At 46.3% G+C, this 15552-nt stretch overlaps 1 protein-coding gene and 1 pseudogene across 2 annotated transcripts in view; one reads left to right on the top strand and one right to left on the bottom strand.

The window, feature by feature from the left end:
* Positions 1 to 15552, top strand: part of tgfbr2l (transforming growth factor beta receptor-like) — a 146083-nt gene that overhangs the window by 104307 nt on the left and 26224 nt on the right. For both annotated transcript variants that reach the window (XM_072473185.1, XM_072473184.1), the window contains exons 2-4: positions 4349 to 4502; positions 5902 to 6104; positions 10713 to 11533. In XM_072473185.1, coding sequence (XP_072329286.1) covers positions 5936 to 6104; positions 10713 to 11533 — 990 coding nt within the window. In that variant the 5' untranslated portion in view covers positions 4349 to 4502; positions 5902 to 5935. The remainder of the gene's footprint in view (positions 1 to 4348; positions 4503 to 5901; positions 6105 to 10712; positions 11534 to 15552) is intronic.
* LOC140408057 (U2 spliceosomal RNA) lies at positions 9795 to 9970 on the bottom strand (annotated as a pseudogene).

Below are 15552 nucleotides of genomic sequence, written 5' to 3'. Positions count from 1 at the left end.
TCACCCGGACGCTGCTCGCTCCCAATATTCCCGACGCAACAAACCGTATCCCTCGCCTCTGGGTCACACTCGGTGCACATCCAAGGGTGCACTACTGCAACCCTAGCGATCCAGGGCGCTGAGTACACTAATTTTCAACTATATGTGCTCCTAGACCTCTGCGCTCCTCTCCTTTTGGGACTCGACTTCCAGTGCAACCTCAGGAGCCTAACTCTTAAGTTCGGGGGGCCCCTGCCCCTGCTCACCATATGCAGCCTCGCGACCCTAAAAATCGACCCCCCCCCCCCCCCTCTTCGCAAACCTCACCGCCGATTGCAAGCCAGTTGCCACCAGAAGCAGGCGGTATAGCATGCAGGACAGGACGTTCATTAGGTCCCAGATCCAGCGTCTCTTGCGGGAGGGGGTCATAGAGGCCAGCAATAGCCCCTGGAGAGCTCAGGTGCTGGTCGTCAAGACCGGGGAAAAATTCCGGATGGTGGTTGATTACAGCCAGACCATTAACCGGTTTACGCAACTCGATGCGTACCCCCTTCCCCGGATTGCGGACATAGAACATAGAACAGTACAGCGCAGTACAGGCCCTTCGGCCCTCGATGTTGCGCCGACCTGTGAAACCACTCTAAAGCCCATCTATACTATTCCCTTATTGGTAAATCAGATCGCGCACTACCGCGTGTTCTCCACGGTGGATCTGGTCTGCATACCACCAGCTCCCAATCTGCCCGGAAGACCGCCACTGCATGGCATTTGAGGCAGACGGCCACCTTTTCCATTTCCTCCAGGTCCCCTTTGGCGTCACGAACGGGATTTTGGTGTTCCAACGAGCGATGGACCAAATGGTGGACCAGTATGGGATGCGGGCCACGTTTCTGTACTTGGACAATGTCACCATCTGCGGCCATGATCAGCAGGACCAGGACGCCAACCTCCACCGATTTCTCCAAACCGCCCAAAAACACAACCTCACCTACAACAAGGAGAAATGTGTTTTCCGCACAACCAGGCCACCCATCCTCGGCTACGTCGTGGAAAACGGGGTCCTAGGGCCCGACCCTGACCGTATGCGCCCCCTCCTACAACTCCCTCTCTCTCACTGTCCCAAGGCCCTGAAGAGGTGCCTTGGATTTTTCTCCTATTACGCCCAGTAGGAGGATAAAGCCCGCCCACTATTTAAGGCCACCCTCTTTCCACTGGCAGCCCACTGGCAGCCGAGGCCCGCCAGGCCTTCAACTGCATCAAGGCGGACATCGGCAAAGCTGCGATGCGCGCGGTGGATGAGTCCGTCCCCTTCCAGGTGGCGAGCGACGCCTCAGAGGTCACTCTCGCCGCCACCCTCAACCAAGCAGGCAAACCGGTAGCGTTTTTTTCACACACCCTCACCACCTCCGAAATTCGACACACTTCGGTCAAAAAAGAAGCCCAAGCCATCGTGGAAGCCGTGCGGCACTGGAGGCACTACCTCACTGGTAGGAGGTTTACCCTCGTCACCGACGAACGATCGGTTGCCTTCATGTTTGACAATACGCAGCGGAACAAGATCAAGAATGATAAGATCTTGAGGTGGAGAATCAAACTCTCCACCTATAACTACGATATAGTATATCGTCCTGGGAAGCTCAACGAGCCCCTAGATGCCCTGTCCGGCGGCACATGCGCTAGCGCGCAAAATGACCGACTACGGGCTATCCACGATGACCTCTGCCACCCAGGGGTCACCCGGCTCGCCCATTACATCAAGGCCCGCAACCTGCCCTACTCCGCTGAGGAGGTCAGAGCTATAACCAGAGACTGCCAAATCTGTGCGGAGTGTAAACCGCGCTTCTATTGACCGGATAAGGCCCACCTGGTAAAGGCATCCCGGCCCTTTGAACGCCTCAGTATCGATTTCAAAGGGCCCGTCCCCTCCAATAACCGCAACACCTACTTCCTTAACATCACAGATGAGTTCTCCCGCTTCCCGTTTGCCATCCCCTGCCCTGATATGACCACCCCCACTGTCATTAAAGCCCTGCATAGTGTCTTCACCCTGTTTGGTTTCCCCAGTTTATGTCCACAGCGACAGGGGCTCGTCGTTCATGAGCGACGAACTGCGTCAGTACCTGCTCAGTAAGGGCATCGCCTCGAGCAGGACTACCAGTTATAACCCCAGGGGAAACGGGCAGATGGAGAGGGAGAACGCGACGGTCTGGAAGACCGTCCTACTGATCCTACGGTCCAGGAATCTCCCAGTTTCTCACTGGCAGGAGGTCCTCCCCGATGCGCTCCACTCTATTAGGTCCCCCCCTTTGCACGGCCACAAACCAGACTCCTCATGACCGTTTGTTGGTTTTCCCTAGGGAAGCTACCTCAGGGGCCTCGCTTCCATCCTGGCTGATGACACCGGGTCCAGTCCTCCGAAAACATGTTCGGAGCCATAAGACCGACCCCCTGGTAGAGAGGGTCCAGCTCCTGCACTCCAACCCACACTATGCGTACGTCGAACACCCCGATGGCCGGCAAGATACCGTCTCCTTCCGGGACCTGGCACCCGCAGGCTCTAACACCACTCCCACTACTGCATCCCCCACACTATGTCCCGTCCAACCTACCATGTTCAGCGCCCCCCACCCCTATATGGTTCCCGCGCTCCCTCCCACCCGTCGCACCGGTCCACAGGAATGAAGTTCCGGAAGAGCCGCTCCCGGAGTCCACGCCTGTGCCTGCTCCGGACCCACTTCCACAGCCACCTGAAGCGGCTGCAACAACAGTGCTTCGGCGGTCGCAGCGTACGATCCGGGCACCGGACCGACTGAATCTATGAGCCCGTCACACCCGCCGGACTTCATTTTTTAATCAGGGGGTGAATGTGATGAATGTATAATTACCGATAATTCACCAGTGCACTGTGTTATGTTATTAACCCTGTGGGCGCTACCTATGGGCAATTGTGTGGCTTCACCCACGGGGGATATGTTGGGGCATATACGGGCTCCGCCCATGGCTCCACCCCCTTTACAGGAAGTATAAGAGCTGCTGACCTGCGGGACCGCCTTGTACCGGTCACAGGCAGGCTCAGTTCTAAGCTGATTAAAACCACGGTTTCCTTCTCCATGTGTCTTCGAGTGAATTGATGGTCGCATCACCACCGACCCTGCACATCTCTGGACAGCCCCGAGCCTTGCAACACCACCCCCTCGAGAGTGGTCCCTTGTCCCCGGTGCTAGTTGTAGAGAGTGGTGCTCCCCTCCTTCTTTCCTCCCGGAGTTCATGGCACCTCGCTCCCATTTTTAAAAAACAGTAGTAATTTGCGCCAGCATGCTGTCATGTGTGGGGGATGTGATTACCCAGTGAGGGCTGAAGATGCAATGTTAATCAGGGTAACTGTATTGCAATGCATTCAAATTGATGCAAATCAGGTTTGCCCCATTCCTGGGCAAGAACCTGACCATGCCTTCACGGGGGGTGCGTGACTGGGAAAATCGTATTGCAAATTCTTGGCAGTGCAAATACTGGTTTTGGCCTCTCGTGAGATTTTGCGGCCATGACAGGATTTACGCCCGTGACTAACGGACCAGCTTAATCCTGCCTTTAAAAATTTGATTTTGATATTGTGTGGGACTTCTCAGGGTTCATTGCTAGCCCTGTGCTTTTATTGGAATGAAAGTTCACTTTCTTATTGAAATAATCCAACATGTGACTCTTAAAGAGGGAAGTAACCAGTAATGGAATTTCACATAGAACAAATCTCCATGATAATATGTTGAATAGTGCCAATGCATAAATTGACATAAGTATGTGGTTTTGGATCACACTTGATTTTATGCTGACCATTACAGCATCAAAGCATTTCTTCTTAATTTTACAAGCACGACTTTTACAAAATGTACTCCAATCTACAATTTCTACAGAATTCCTTATCTATCAATCTTATCCTCTCCCTCCTCCTCTATAATTCCTTCTGCGTCCCTCCTTGCTCTGCATTGCTGAGCCTAGGGTCAGATGTGAACTGTGTATTTTCTTAAATCTGATTTTTAAATGCTTTGTTAACCTTTCTAAGTGTTTATCTCTTACTCTTTCTTTTCATATCCATGTATTACAATTGTGAAAGCTCACAGAGTCATCAGCAAAATGATGCAGCTCCTTTAAAATAGCTTCACTGTTAACAATTTAATATAGCTTTGTTTTGGCTTGTTTAAAATAGAATCAGATGCTCTTAGGTTATATGTTATTCAGCCCGCCATGTTTCTGCCAGCCAAAAATCAGCTATCCAGCCTATTATCACTTTCCAAGTCTTGGCCCGTAACCCTGAAGGCCACAGCACTTCAAATGCATTTCCAATTTGCTGTATTCATGTTTCTTTGTTTTACAGTTTTGAATACCCATGTCCTTACTAGTTTCTTGGAGACAAACTTATGCAAATGGTGTGACTATACTAACCCAATATGTGAAGACAAAGTGTGTTACAGCAATTGTACCTTGAACTCCTACTGTGCGAGTTCAGAGGAAATTTGCGTTGCCATTTGGTAAGTCGTAGTTTTCAATTTGGTGCAAAACGTGTATTTTGTATGAATTATCTGAAGTTTACATTTTTTTTTTAAATCGTGTCACGAGCTAGGCCAGCATTATTATAATCTTTTATTGTCACAAGCAGGCTTACATTGACACTGCAATGAAGTTACTGTGAAAAGCCCTAGTCGCCACATTCTCGTGCCTGTTCGGGTGCACAGAGGGAGATTTCAGAAAGTCCAAATTACCTAACAGCACATCTTTCGGGACTTGTGGGAGGAAACCGGAGCACCCGGAGGAAACCCACGCAGACTCCACACAGACAGTGACCCAAGCCGGGAATTGAACCTGGGGCCATGGAGCTATGAAGCAACAGTGCTACCCACTGTGCTAACGTGCCGCCCCCTATTCCTCGTTGACAACCTGACAGTGAATTCTCATTTTCCTTACATATTTGTAATTTTTTATGAAAACCCTCCCAATTCTGCAAATCTAGAAGGTTTTGTTCTATATCAGCACTAGGTGCCCATATCAGCACTAGGTGCCCATATCAGCACTAGGTGCCCTTATTTAATTCAAATTAAATTGCAACTTTTGTTGTTATGTTCGGCTTCTTTTGAAATCCTGCTTTTCCAACAGCTGACATTGAAAGCTGTTGCATGCCGCGGAATATCACATGTACCATCGAAAACTACATGAGGATGGAGAGAAGTTCATTGAGTCACCATAATTCATTCGTGACATGACTAATAAATAAGTTGGAGAAACGTATTTCCCTTTCACTCCACTTTCTTTCCTAAGAATATAATTTAACTGTTGAATCTTCAGTATTTTGCTCTGAATTATATTTGAATTGAATTATATTTCATCGCACTCGTGAGTATCTCTTATACAATAAAACGTGGAGTTGGCAGAATACCGACACCCAGGTCTCCATTTGAAGTGCATTTTTCCTTTTCCTTTTGGTATTCGCTCTGGCAGGAACATATCTTGCAAAAAGAGGAGTAGAATTCGAAACCCCTTCTTCAGCCATTAAGTTTGTTGCAAATCCAACTACCAGAAATTACACAAGTGCCCAGGGTTAAAATGCCCTCTGATATTTCCTTCTGGAATATCATAAATTCTTGGCTTTTCCCTAACAGCTTTGCCAGATCCCTTCGTGGTAACACATGGGAGCACCAATGAACTTCCAATCACATCATCCCAGTAATAAATATTTCACACAATTCTTGCACTAGTTGCTTTCGAGTTACAATTAGCTTCCTCATTTACATATTCCAAGCAAAATAACACTTCGAACAAGTTGCTGTTTTAGGTTGACAATTCAGAAATTGTGAATGAATTATGATTCTGAACTTTCTTGTTTCTACTTTTATTCTACATGAAATTCCAATAAATCTGTGCCATTCTCCACAGGAAAAAGGACAATGAATCCACAAGTGTTCAAACTATGTGTCACTATCCACATTTACCAGTGGAGGACATAATAATCACAACTTACAATACAACAGTTTGTATTATGACTGAACGGCCCACAGGAAAAGGAATGATGTATGTCTGTGGCTGTACCAATGAGCAGGAATGTAACGATAAGCTTATATTTGAAGCTGACCTAAATGGTGAGTATATACCATCTCCAACATCATTTAATAAACAGTAGATGATACCTTTTGTGGTATAAGTGACCACAAACTTTCCTATAACTTCAAAATACATGTTCTGTGCTAATGGTGCGTCATAAATTAATTCAGTCAAGCGACGTCAATTTAAGTGCAAGTTATAAATATTGTGATGCCCTTCTCGGGCTACAAATTTAACATGGGCAAAAGCGAGACATTCCCAGTGAACCCAAAAGGGGGAGGGACAGAGCTGAAGGGGCTCCCGTTCAAAACGGCCCAGAACAGATTCCGTTACCTGGGGATCCAAATAGCCAGAGACTGGACACAGATCCACAAGTGGAACCTGACCAGCCTGGTGGAGGAAGTAAGAAAGGACCTTCAACGGTGGGGCTCACTCCCACTCTCTCTGGCGGGAAGAGTGCAGATGATCAAGATGAACGTAATGCCAAGGTTCCTCTTCCTGTTTAGATCCATTCCGATCTTCATCACCAAGGCCTTTTTCCAAAACATAGACAGGCTAATCATGGCATTTGTGTGGGGGGGGGGCAAGAACCCGAGAATTCTCAAACCGACACTGCAAAGAGGGAAAGTCAGAGGGGGCCTGTCTCTACCAAACTTACAATACTACCACTGGGCAGCAACGGCAGAAAAAGTGAGGGGATGGGTACAAGAACCCAACACAGATTGGGTACAAATGGAGGAGGAATCCTGTAAAGGAACAACCCTCCGGGCCCTGGCCACAGCACCACTCCCATCCTCCTCAACAAGGTACACAACGGGCCCAGTGGTAGCGGCCACGCTGAGAACGTGGACCCAGTTGGGACAGCACTTCAGGATAACCAAAATGTCCCTTATGGCCCCCACCTGCGGCAATCACAGATTCCCCCCCCCCCCAGCCATGCTAGATACCACCTTCAAAAGATGGAGGTGGGGGAGACCTGGCTATCGGACATGGCTAGCTTTCTCTGCCTGGAGAAAATTAAGTTCGCCATGAGAGGGTCACTGTTAGGGTTCGCCCGGAGGTGGCAACCATTCATCGACTTCTTCGCAGAGAATTAATCGTCAGCAGAAGGGGGGGGTGGGGGGGGGGGGGGGGGGTTAGGCGAGAGTAGATTAGGGGGTTAAGAAATGGTGGGACCTGTGGGAGAGGGAGGCGGTATTTGCACTATGTTAATATTTTTATGTACATTGTTTATATTGCTCTGTGACTGCCGAAGAAATACCTCAATAAAATGTTTATTTTTTTTAAAAAGGTGGAGGTGGGACGGGGGCAACTGACGGTCGGGGACTTCTACGTAGGGCGCAGACTGGCGACACTGGACAAACTGACAAGGAAGTGGGAACTAGCAAGAGGACAGGAATTGAGACACCTTCAAATAAAGCACTTCCTCCACAAAGAGCCAGTAGGGTACCCCGGGGCCCCAGAAACCACACTACTAGAGGACCTGATAGGCACAAGCAGGGAGAAGGGGGGGCTATGTGGGAAAATATACGGACAGCTACTGGACAGAGCCCGAACACCACTGGACGGGACCGGACAAAAATGGGAGGACGAACTGGGGACTCTGGAGCGAAGCACTGAGCAGGGTGAGCTCCACATCCCCCTGCGCAAGGCTAAGCCTAATGCAGCTCAAAGTGGTGCACAGAGCGCACCTGACCAGAACCCGAATGAGCAGGTTCTTCCCGGTGATGGAGGACAAATGTGAACGGTGCCAGAGGGGCCCGGCCAACCACACCCACATGTTTTGGGCTTGCCCCAAGCTTGCTGGGTTCTGGACAGCCTTCTCCGAGGCAATCTCCAAGGTTGTGGGGGTGAGGGTGAAGCCATGCCCAATAGTGGCAATCTTCGGGGTATCGGAGCAGCCAGAGCTACACATGGGGAAGGGGGCTAATGCCCTAGCTTTCGCTTCCCTCATCGCACGGTGGAGAATCCTGCTCGGCTGGCGATCGGCAGCACCACCCAAAGCTGCAGACTAGCTCGCTGACCTTTCAGAATTTCTCCACCTGGAGAAGATTAAGTACGCCACCCGAGGGTCAGAGGAAGGCTTCCTGGATACCAGGCAGTTTGTCGGCCTGTTCCAAAACCTATTCGAGGCCAGCAACGAGGAGTAAGCCAGGACAAGCGGGGGGAGGGGGGAATGGGGAAACCACAAGTGAAGAGGAAGGGTGCTGAAACCAATGGGGGGGGCGGGGAGGAGGAGGAAGGGGGCATATCACAGACCGATCCAGAGGGCAGCAAAATGTATGTAGAATTAGTCAAATGAAGGACAAAACAAACCTCTCTGTAAAATAAAGCAAATTAGCGCAGGCAAGAAAAACGTAATGTATGTAAGTAACAACTGTTTATAAATATGAGAAAAGCCAATAAAAAGATTTTTAATAAATAAATAAATAAATATTGTGATGTTTTTGCATTGCCATTAACATGAACAAGCAGAAATGGCTGTATAACCCACTAATAATTAGAGACCATTCTTGACAATTGACTGAGAAATAAAACAAGTGGGGGGAAAATCTTTAAGAAAGAATGATGGTGCAGCAAATTTTAACAGCAACATATGGTGGCATGAAGTGCTGCAGTGTGCATTTGAAATCACTATTCCCACATTACCGAGCTCCCAACCTCAGGTTTGTTGCTGTTGGGTACATCCAAGTGGAGTCCAGATACCTCCTCATGGTTTGGTTTCTCTTTCGGCTTTTCACATGTTACATGGGGTAACCACAATGTTGGTTGATCACCTTCATATCAGCCATAATTTTTGCATTTTACATGTGGTTTTATAGCCGAAGCCCTTCCTACTGCTCACTCTGCCCATTTATCCGAGCTGGGGACCAGCGCTGATGCACACTGGCTACATCAGTGACTGGGTTCTTTCGTAGCCTGGAGTCAAATCCTGGGGCGGACGTTCCGCGTCGGTGGAGGTGGTCTTCTATCGGCCCTTGGCAGGATCTTGTGGTCCCACTGTTGTCAACAGGGGTTTTCCATTAAATGCACCAAACCCACGGTGACAGTCGGTGGGATCATAAGAACCCACCAGTCTGAACGGCCTGAAAATGCTCGCCCTGGAATGGGACTTGAAACCAGGGCCTTCCAGTTCAGAGGCAGGAGAACTATTGAGCCATTACATCTCCCGACCAGATACTTCCCCACGTGAAGGGAAAATAAATCAGAGCTCTGGAGAATTTTACAATTGTAGAATGTTAAGAGCACATGACTCCTCCCCCCCCCCCCCCGCCCCGCCCTCATTGTACCTTAAAGGCACATTCCCAAAACCTAAATCTCATTAGTGCCGGTCTTTGTGGTGCTAATGCTTTTTGATTGACACAGGAATAAATATTGGCCAAAGTAAATAAATTGGCAAACATAAAAAACAATTTGGTATTGTTTCCACCTGACCCATTTTCAATTTGATTTTCATATTGGAACATTCTCATTGTCAGGTTTCAGAAAATCGCTTTGTTATTGGATTTGTGATTTTAGAATAGATTTTCCTTGTTTTACCAAATAGAGGTAAACAGAAAAGCTGAAAATTATCACTTTTCTGCTGTACTACAAATGCACATTTTATTTTCTCCCCATAAAGGGGGTTGTGCACCGTCGATAAGGGAATAGTTATAGATGGGCTTTAGAGTGGTTTCACAGGTCAGCGCAACATCGAGGGCCGAAGGGCCTGTACTGCGCTGTAATGTTCTATGTTCTATGTTCCCGGAGGTACTGCAATCCCAGGTCGATGCATGGAGTGGACGGAGCAATCCCCTATTCCATCTCCCTGCTCCAAAAATCAATTTAATATATGGTCCCCAGATAAGGGATGTATCAGATATTAATACTACACTTGATCTTCGCCAAAAGGCTGAGAAGCGATTACAAATGCACATTATCCTATAGAGATAATCTTGTGACACACCTCAGCAATATGGCTTTTTGAGACTTAAAGACAAATTATAAAGGTATTGATTTACAAGGATTACAGGTTACTGTTTGCTTTGGCAGAACTGAAATTCCACTTTAAAATATTTCAATTTTGAAAATTAAACATCCAAACTACAGTTAGTATTTGACCGCCCTCTTATGATCTCAATGAAGTACTCTATCCTGCCACCCAAAGTGTCATCGCCATCGATACTGGTTGATCCACAGCATTTTCACATTCTGAGGAGCATTAATTGGGTGAAGGTAAGATTTCTACTCCTCACTCAGGAGGACATCCTCCCTCAAAGGTCTACTGAGGGCATTGGTCACTGCCGGGACTACAAGCAATAATTGGGCTCTTAAAGGGCTTCAATTTGAGCAAAGATGGGTGGGCCGAAACCTTTGGGTAAAATGCATAGGCCCAAACCAATGCCTGCCCCTCCTAAAATTGTGGTCAGGCCAGGGATGGATGGGAAGGCCAGTGACGGGGGACAATAAAGTTCTGCCTTGCGTTCAATGCTACATATTCTGACAGATAACTATTCATATCTGCCCCACATTTCCTATACATGATTTTAATACTTATGTGATTTCATGCAAGGTTATTTGTAACCTATTTTATGTTATATCATCATATGATTCCCCATTATTAGCATAGGGAGGTTACATTTCATCCTACTTACATTTTTTTCCAGAATATCCAATATCACAAAGCAATGAGGTAATCCCTGTGGCAGTGTTGAGCCTACTTCCGCCTATCCTGATTGCTTTCATGATAACGATGGCATTTTATCTCTTTCGCACTCGGCAGCAGAGAAAAGTGGCCAAGGGGTGGTCACAGAAACAGATAGAGCGCCAAAGCCTGACTAGGACTGCTGCTACAAATGCTGGCAAGTACAATGGGAAGTGCACTGTGGCAATTAATGATGGTCGGTCTCACATCAGTGCAACATGTGGCAACAACATCAATCATAATAATGAGCTGCTGCCCATTGAACTCGATGGCATTGTTGGAAAAGGCCGATTTGCAGAAGTGTGGAGAGCAAAACTCAAACACAGTGCTTCAGGGCAATATGAAACCGTTGCAGTTAAAATCTTTCCTTGTGAAGAATATCCCTCGTGGAGAACGGAAAAAAGGATTTTCTCAGATGTTGATCTCAAACACGAGAGTGTGCTGCAGTTTCTCACAGCAGAGGAACGAGAACAAGGAATGGAAAAGCAATACTGGCTTATTACAGCCTATCACAGCGTAGGAAATCTACAAGATTTCCTCACCAATCATATTCTGACCTGGACAGACATGTATATGATGACAGGATCCCTTGTAAACGGGGTTGCTCACCTCCATAGTGACTATACTGCTTGTGGCACCCCAAAGATTCCTATATCTCACAGAGACATAAAGACCACAAACATCCTAGTTAAAAACAAAAGGGAATGTGTATTGTGTGATTTTGGACTGGCTCTGAGGCTTGATCCATCTCTAACAGCTGAAGACTTTGCTAATAGTGGTCAGGTGAGTATTACATGATATTTGAAGCAAAATAATGTAATATAAAGCTAGTATAAATTTAGTTTAAAGATAATTGGGAGGAGTTGATTGTATTGCACCAAAACAGCTGAAAATTAGACTTAAAAAACATATTTTTACCTATATGTTTAAATTTAAATGCTATTTATGCAAAGGAATACAGACAGAAGTTACACCCAAACACGCACAAAATTGCCCCAATTCTGTCATTTTGCTTCTGATCCTCCGTTGCAGACGCTAGGGAACTTGAAGTTGGATTCAACTGAAGGGCAGTGCCTAACCTGTAGAAAATTGGGTGTTGCAGAGTACCTATTATGCACTTCCAGAATGCCAAGGGATTCTGTGGACAAAAACACTCCCCAGTATGTTCACAGATTAAAATCCACTCAGGTCTCATCTATGAGCAGTGGCCATTATTTTTGCCGAACACCTCCTCTTTTTCTCTCCGCAAGATTTTTATTTTGCAACCTACAATTTTACCTCACAAGATTGGCCACCTTAATGTGCAAACCCAGACTGAAGGTGTTGGCATGTTATCCAGCTGTGGAGAATAACACAGTGTGACATGATTCTGCCTTCATTTCCGCATACTTTTTTAAATTCATTCATGGGACGTGGGTGTCACTGGCTGGGCCAGCATTTATTGCCCATCCCTAATTGCCCTTGAGGGGGGGATAGTTAACCACATTGCTGTGGCTCTGGAGTCATATTTAGGCCAGATCAGCTACAGACAGCAGATTTCCTTCCCCAAAGGGCATAAATTAACCAACAATGGTTTTATTGTCATCATTAGACTTTTAATTCCAATTTTTAAAAAAATTCAAATTTAATGATCTGCAGTGGTGGGATTTGAACCTGGGTCCCCAGAGTATTACTTTAGGTCTCTGGTTTACTAGTCTAGTGATAATACCACAATGCCACTGCCTCCCCTTCTGCCATTATCAAAGATTTGATGATGGATAGTCATCAGAAATGGGAACCCTGTTTGATTTTTGCCCTTTGTGGCATGCTGATGTAACTTGCTTTCTATTACCTTGGTTGCCATCATTTTATTCGCTAATGAGGGATTAAAACTGTCAGCTTCCTGGGTTGTATGGTTCAGTATTGCACCAGATACTGTCATTACCCTTTAAGTTTGGGGGATCTTGCTTATTAAATAATGTTAATGCCTGTATTCATTGACGAGGTTCAATATAACATTAAGGAAGCTATCCCTAACAAATAAATATCAATTCTGTTCTAATATTAGGTGTTTCATTTCCCCCCCAGTGTCATAGTGTTGTGAGAAGAAAACTTGTAAAATAACAAGTCAGGTCTGAGAGGGTGAATTTTCCCAAAAGTTTTGTGATGCTCAAAAAGGTTAAATATATGGAAATAATAAAAATATCTCCGTTTGCAAAAGCAATCAGATGTTTCGATCTCATAAATGTATACAGATGTATTGTGTACATAACCAACTATAGAAATGTTTGTAATGTATACATGTTTGGATGAAACTGGGAAAAACAGACAGCTTCTACAATACTATTTCTAATCGTGATGGATCAGTTGTTTAACTGTGAGGCGTATATTTATTTTTATATTCAAGATTAGATTAATTGAGTAGATATTGAGAAAGAGGAATAAGAATTATGAGAACGGGTGGGTAAATGTCAGTAAGATTATTTGTTCACATAGAGGGTAAATGCTGGCATTTTATCATCATCTCCTGGTTTTTCCAATCTTTTTCTTAATTCCCAAATATACTGTTTATTACCTGCTAGAACATTTTTGTATTAACGCTAGATTTATTAATATGCTTTTTTAAAATCATAATTTGATTTTTATTTCCCCAGCGATCCGCAGAATTCTAATTTTTGCTCTCAATTCTCGTGGGGCTGTCTGGTTTTTGTCCTAATCAACTCCTGTTTCTAAACTTTATATTGTTTGCCCGTAATTTAATCTGCCAGTTTTAATTTCTAATCAATCTGGCCTCGTTCCTTTGACAGTTTTCTTGAAATTATTTTTTTCCCAGTTAAGAACCTTTGACTGTCCCCTCTTCTTTTGAGTTTGGCTTCATCCAAGTGGTTATGTTGGCTTGTGAATTCTCAAGTCTGATATCACGACAACTATCCTGCAATATCCCATGTATGCCACAATTGTCCCAGAAACTAAGCATGTAGGAGCAGGAAAAGGCCATGTAACTCATTGAACTTACTCCACCAATTCAAACAATCAGGGCTGAACTTCTCCATCAACGCCACTTTCCTGCTCCAGCCTTTCATTCCATTGTTGCCGAAAAATCTATTGACCTCTGTTTTGAACAGAACCTGTGTCTGAGCAACCATAGAATTCCCAAGATTCCCAATCCACAGAATGATGCAATTTCTCCTCATCCCAGTCCTAAATGATCTGAGTCAATGACACCTAGTCTTAGATTATCCAGCTAGCATTGTGTTATGTACTCTGGGATAACACAGGTTGCAACTGGATGCAGCTTTAACCAAAAGATACTCCAGACCTTGAAGTTAGTTCAATCTGATTTATTGAACCAGTAACACAGTTAGCACAGTTCTCTATGAGTTCGACTCTCTGCTAACCTAAGTGTGGTTACTCTGTCTGACTGAACCAGACTAGCTCTTAGACACGTGCTGGAGGTGTGATACTGTAAATACACCCTGACTCACTCTGTAGATGTTCATCAGTGGAAAGAGGCGGAGTGTTCGTGCCTCGTGCCTTTTATAGTGAGATACCACCCCTGAGTGTCCTGCCTGCTCATTGGTCATGTCCTGTTCTCTGTGTTCATTAGCTGCCTGTCTGTATATCATTATCTGCATGTCTGCATATCATGACATCTCCCCTTTTTTTAATGTTTTGTTGGCACATGGGAACGTACTTACATGTGGTGGCATATATTAACATATTTACAAGCGGTGGCATATGTGAACGTATTTACGTCTGAAGACAGTTGTCTAATGTGAGAAAACAGAACATATCAAACAAAACAAATGTTCAAATGTCCAGTCCACCCTTGAGTGTCCTGCCTGCTCATTGGTCATGTCCTGTTCTCTGTGTTCAATAGCTGCCTGTCTGTGCCTGTCTGTGTATCATTATCTGCATGTCTGCATATCATGACAGCTAGGAGGAACAGTCTCTCAGTATCCACTCTGTCAACTTCTGGAGACTAAATGTTAACGCCAACAGAGCATGTGTGGTATTTCACGACAGAAACTCAGCGTGAAACCCTCACCAATTCCGGTACTGGCGAGGGGCTAGCACCAGCGCCGACTGAACCTCGCTGCCCGCGCTGAAAACTGCTGGAGAATGACCAGGTCCCAGGCCGCACATGCGCACGGCTGACGACCTGCACCGGTCGACCGTACAACATGGCGCCAACCGCGACCCCACAGTCCACCTGCTGGCCACCCCCCACCTGTCCCACTGCCCTAGCAGAAGCCCCCCCCCCCCCCCCGGCTAGCAGGACGGATCCTGGCCGAGTGTGGCAGCGCTGGACACAGTCCACAGCCTGCATGCCGGGTACCCACACAGTTGGGACCACACATGGCCGTCGGGAGCTCGGCCCATCGGGGACGGAACATCGTGGGTGGGCCGGCCGATGACACGCCAACGCCGTCGAAACGGCGCGTGGCGCACATCACGATGACGTCAGTTCGGAGGGGGCGGAGCATGGCAGACTGGCATAAAGCTTCTGCACTGTAAATTCTATGTCTAAGTGGCACTGACCCTGGTTTCGGCTTGGGAATCCATTCTCCGCCCGATCGCTGATCACGATTTTGGCGTCAGGCTACGGAGAATCCCGCCCAAGGGGTTGTCGGATGAAGAGAGATTGAACAGTTTATACCTATACTCTCTAGAGTTTAGAAGAATGAGGGGAGGTCAAATTGAGGTACATAAGATGATAAAAGGTTTGGATAAAGTAGACGTAGAGCGGATGCTTCGTCTTGTGGGGCATTCTAGAAAGAGAGGTCATAAGTCTCAGGATAAGAGGTAGCAAATTTAAAACA

Source organism: Scyliorhinus torazame, chromosome 2 (genome assembly GCF_047496885.1).
Source record: "Scyliorhinus torazame isolate Kashiwa2021f chromosome 2, sScyTor2.1, whole genome shotgun sequence".
Classification (NCBI taxonomy): Eukaryota; Metazoa; Chordata; class Chondrichthyes; order Carcharhiniformes; family Scyliorhinidae; genus Scyliorhinus; species Scyliorhinus torazame.
This window is presented reverse-complemented; position numbering and strand designations above follow the sequence as displayed.